The sequence below is a fragment of the Miniopterus schreibersii genome (genome assembly GCF_964146895.1).
Source record: "Miniopterus schreibersii genome assembly, chromosome: 4".
Classification (NCBI taxonomy): Eukaryota; Metazoa; Chordata; class Mammalia; order Chiroptera; family Miniopteridae; genus Miniopterus; species Miniopterus schreibersii.
In genome coordinates this window covers 97,034,234-97,038,948 of record NC_138105.1, presented here as the reverse complement: position 1 = coordinate 97,038,948, position 4,715 = coordinate 97,034,234, and the positions used below count along the sequence as shown (strand labels likewise).

At 64.8% G+C, this 4,715-nt stretch overlaps 1 protein-coding gene across 1 annotated transcript; it reads left to right on the top strand.

Annotated features, from left to right (window-relative positions):
• Positions 1-218: 218 nt before the first annotated feature.
• NKX2-5 (NK2 homeobox 5) lies at positions 219-3,302 on the top strand (the record flags this gene model as incomplete). Its single annotated transcript, XM_081136052.1, has 2 exons — positions 219-549; positions 2,211-3,302. 2 exons carry the CDS (start codon positions 219-221, stop codon positions 2,843-2,845), a joined length of 966 nt encoding a protein of 321 aa, XP_080992178.1. The 3' UTR covers positions 2,846-3,302.
• Between the last annotated feature and the right edge of the window lie 1,413 nt (positions 3,303-4,715).

Here is a 4,715-nt window from a genome sequence, read left to right as displayed (position 1 = left end):
GCCCCTGGCCCAATGGCAAGCTGAGCCCCCCTCCTCGGGCCTGGTCCCGCCTCCCCCGTCCCTGAGCCCCGCACTACCTGCAGCCCGGCCACAACCGGAGCGGGAAGGCGGGTGCGCGGGCGGGAGGGCAGCGGGCACCATGCGGGGAGGCTGCCAGGGGCCGCGGGCAGCAGCGCTCGCCGCCGCCCATCTAGCGCAGTGAGCCGCGCGCTGCCACCATGTTCCCCAGCCCCGCGCTCACGCCCACGCCGTTCTCGGTCAAAGACATTCTGAACCTGGAGCAGCAGCAGCGCAGCCTGGCCGCGGGGGAGCTCTCGGCGCGCCTGGAGGCCACCCTGGCGCCCGCCTCCTGCATGCTGGCCGCCTTCAAGCCCGAGGCCTACGCGGGGCCCGAGGCCTCGGGGCCGGGCCTCCCGGAGCTGCGCGCCGAGCTGGGCCCCGCGCCCTCGCCGGCCAAGTGCGCGCCCGCCTTCCCAGCCGCCCCCGCCTTCTATCCGCGCGCCTATGGCGACCCTGACCCTGCCAAGGATCTTCGAGCCGATAAGAAAGGTGAGGAGGAGCCGGGACCCTTCTTCTCCCTCCTGAGTCGCTCTTGTCCCCAAACCCCGCCGCGAAGAAACTTTGGCCTGGGTGGAGGAGACTGAGTCCCTGGGCGGCGGGCTGAGCGCAGGGGTCTCCGAGTGTGAGAAGCAACAGCGTCTGGAGGCCTCCGCGCCCCGAGTCCAATCGGAGGTTTAGAGAAAATGCTGGATTGAGATGATTAGACAAGGTATTTTTTTCGGCCTAACAAAGCCCCAGGCAGAAGCGAGCAGCCCTGCTCCTGGGTTTGTTGTGAAGTTGATCAGTTTGTGGCAGAACAGAGAGAGAGAGGGAGAGAGATTCTCCGTATCGGGGTTGTTTTAAAAATCTCTTTTGGATATAGGGGTCTTTCCGAGGATCTGAAGAAAACCGATAAACACATTAAAATGCGGCGCAGCAGACGCGCTTTGGCGCACAGCTGGAGGAGGGTCCAGGACCTTCCTTGGCCCAACCATAACCCGCGTTTCTGGGGCTTTTCCTCCTTTGTTCCAGGAGAGAGGAATCTTGGGAACAAGGGCCTTGATTTTTAAATTGGGATCCTGCAGACTCCGGAATCCGATTTACTAGCTCTATTTCCCCAGCACAGTTTCCCCACCCGCCCAGGGCCGAGAAGTTCTCCCCTGGAAAAAGTTAGAAAATACCGCGGGGCTGAAGGTGCGGGGCAGCGGAGGAATGACCGGGGCCGCGGGCCGGCGGGGAGGCGGGGAGGCTGACCCGCTGGGGAGAGGGCGCCCTGGGGACACCTAGGCTCCCGCCGGGTCCGCGCCAGCCCGGGAGGCCGGGGGCGCCGGGCGAAGGGCCGCCCTGAGCGGAGAGGATCTTTCCGTGAGCCTAGGAAGGTTTGCCTGAGAGCAGAGGGAAGGCGCGGCAACAGATGCTGGGGGGCCCTGCGGGCTGCGGCTTAGCCACCGATTCGAATCCAACTCGAGCGCGCGAGCAGGACGGGCTCTGAGGCCGCCGGCCCGCCCGAGGCTTCCCCGCGCTGCACAAACGGGCGGGGGAGACTTAGATCACCAAACCTTAGACCACCAAACCTTAATCACGAAACCTTAGACCACCAAACCTTAGACCACCAAACCTTAATCACGAAACGTTAGACCACCAAACCTTAGATCACCAAACCTTAGACCACCAAACCTTAGACCACCAAACCTTAGATCACCAAACCGACGCCTCCTGGCCTTGCTTCTGTGGTCCCGTAATTTTGAGATAATGTGACCGACCCTGGGTGAGGCCTCGGTCTTCCTTCATGTAACCAAAGTAGCCCTAATCTAATTCACCCAGCGCGGCGTCTGCCTTTATTTTCTTTGCAGCCTGAACTCTTAAGTCACTGTCCATCTCCCGCACCCGAGTGTGAACTACCCGAGCGCAGGGACCGCTCCTGTTTTGTTCGTCAGTGCCCAGAGCCACGCCCGGCACATAGTAGGCGTTCAAACAAGTGCCGGCTGCCGGTCGAGCGGGAACCGAGCGGGAACCGAGCGGCCCGCGGCGCCCAGCGCACCGACGGGGCGAGCCGCAGCCAGGCCGGGCTCTGCGCGCAGGGCGGAGCGGCACCGACCGGGGCCCGTCCCGGGGCGCCCCGCGGGTCCGGGCGGTCTGACCGGCGTCCCTCTGCCTCCCTGTCCCCCCAGAGCTGTGCGCGCTGCAGAAGGCGGTGGAGCTGGAGAAGCCGGAGGCGGACGGCGCGGAGCGGCCGCGGGCGCGGCGGCGGAGGAAGCCGCGCGTGCTCTTCTCGCAGGCGCAGGTCTACGAGCTGGAGCGGCGCTTCAAGCAGCAGCGCTACCTGTCGGCCCCCGAGCGCGACCAGCTGGCCAGCGTGCTGAAGCTCACGTCCACCCAGGTCAAGATCTGGTTCCAGAACCGGCGCTACAAGTGCAAGCGGCAGCGGCAGGACCAGACTCTGGAGCTGGTGGGGCTGCCCCCGCCGCCGCCGCCCGCGCGCAGGATCGCGGTGCCGGTGCTGGTGCGCGACGGCAAGCCCTGCCTGGGGGACTCGGCGCCCTACGCGCCGGCCTACGGCGTGGGCCTCAACGCCTACGGCTACAACGCCTACCCCGCCTACCCGGGGTACGGGGGCGCCGCCTGCAGCCCCGGCTACAGCTGCGCCGCCGCCTACCCGGCCGCGCCGCCGCCCGCGCCCGCGGCGGCCGCCGCCAACAACAACTTCGTGAACTTCGGCGTCGGGGACTTGAACGCGGTGCAGAGCCCCGGGATCCCGCAGGGCAACTCGGGCGTCTCCACGCTGCACGGCATCCGAGCCTGGTAGGGAAGGACCTGCCGGGGGCGCTCCCGCCGATCCCACCTCTAGCGAAGGGCGCGGGCCCTCGGGGGGAGGGCGGGCTCCCCACGCGTCCCTGCGGCCCGCGGGCGTCGCGTGCGCTCCCGCGGAGGCCTCGGAGCTCTTCCCACCCCGCGCCTTTGTCCCTACGCGGGGGGAGCGTTGGCGGCCGAGTTTACACAGCTTGCGGTGAACCGTTCCGTAGCCTGAGGCCCCAGAGGGCCCCCCGAGCGCCCAGGGGCGTCCCCCACGGCCCCAACACCGGCCAGTTGGCACTGGGGGGCCCCGCGCGCGCCGCGCCTACGATCCCGCCGCCCCTCCGGAGCCTGGGCCCGGCGCCCGGGCACGAGCTGCCTGGCCGCCGCCCACCCACCCACCCGTATTTATGTTTTTACCTGTTGCTGTAAGTAATGAGAACCCCTTCCCATTAAAGAGAGTGCGCTGCCCCGCGTGTGTGCTTCTTTCTGCGCGCGGGGCCTGGGGCCGAGTGCGGGCGGCGCCGCCCCGGCCCTGGAGCTGCAGGGCTGGGCGGTCATGCCACGCAGGGTCCCTGAGGGGCGCTTTCTGAGGTGGTCTCTTGCAATTTTCAACAACCCAGACGGGGTGGTCCGATTATTTTTAAGTCTTTTATTGATTTTTTGGAGAGAGAGGAAGGGAGAGAGAAACATCGATGTGAGAGCTGAAGGTCGCTTGCCTGCCTCCTGCACCACCGTGGGGGGGCGAGGCCGAAACCCTGGACCCCGCAACCTTTCGGTGCAGGGAGGGGGCCCATCCAACTGAGCCACAGAGGGCAGGACAGGGTGGTCCTATTTTAAAAGTTCAGTGGACTGAGGCTTGAACAGGTTCAATGACTTGCCTCAGGCAAGTAGCCAGGGCTGGTAGAACTATGGTTCGGTTCTGGGCCTCACCTCAGAGATTAAGGGCATCTGCCCAGAGCTCCCAGCTATGCCTCCTTGAACCCTGTTGTGTGCCAGGCACTGTTCCAGGGGCTGGGCATTACATGGAGAGCAAATGGACCTGGCCCTGAGAGATTAGAGGGCGCCGTAACTCATTCCACTAAGGAAAAATGCCTTAGCCCATTTTACAGATGGAAAAACGAGAACCAAAGCCTTTTTCAAGCTTCCCGGAACCCTCCAGCCCGGCGGTACTCCAGGAGAAAGCGCCTAGGGCCCCGTGGCCCAAGCCTCACCAGCTGCTCAGCTGGGCTGAGTGCAGAACTTGGACCACAGAGAGATGTCCTGCGGGCCACTCTCATGTCCAGCAGTGGCTAGGCCACGTGAATTCACCCCGTGAAGGAGCTCCCTTCCCCGGCCAGCCAACGCCCTCCTCTCCTCTGGCACTTAACAGAATTCTCCAAATTTGCTGTAGTCCTGACAAACACATGCTATTGCTGCACAGGATTTACAGAAGAGAAAACTGAGGCAAGGAGAAGTCAAGCTAAAAACCCGCTGGCTGTGGGACTTGCCCACTGTGTGCCTCCAATTTGTCGTCTGTAAAGTGAGGGCAGCAAGGATACTGCTCCGTGAGCCCAGGTCCCACCAGCCCACAGGTGCTGGGCCTGACCTTTGGCTCCTGCATCCAGGGCCCCCTCCTCTTTAAAAGGGAGGAAGCGGGAGGGAGCCGGGGCTCTGTGTGTCCACGGAATGTGGGTTTTCTGGGATTTTTCCGGAAATTGCTGGGCTGGCTGCCTGGGGCAGGGGGCGTGGGGCCGAGAGCTCTCGGTGGCTGTCAAAACATTGCTCGTGGAGTTCAGGGACGGGGTTAGGCTCGATGTGCCCCTAGTGCCGGGGAAGAGTCGCCAAGCCTGGCCTGGTGCGACCGGGAGCCGACTTGTTGCTGCACCCGGGACCCAGACCCG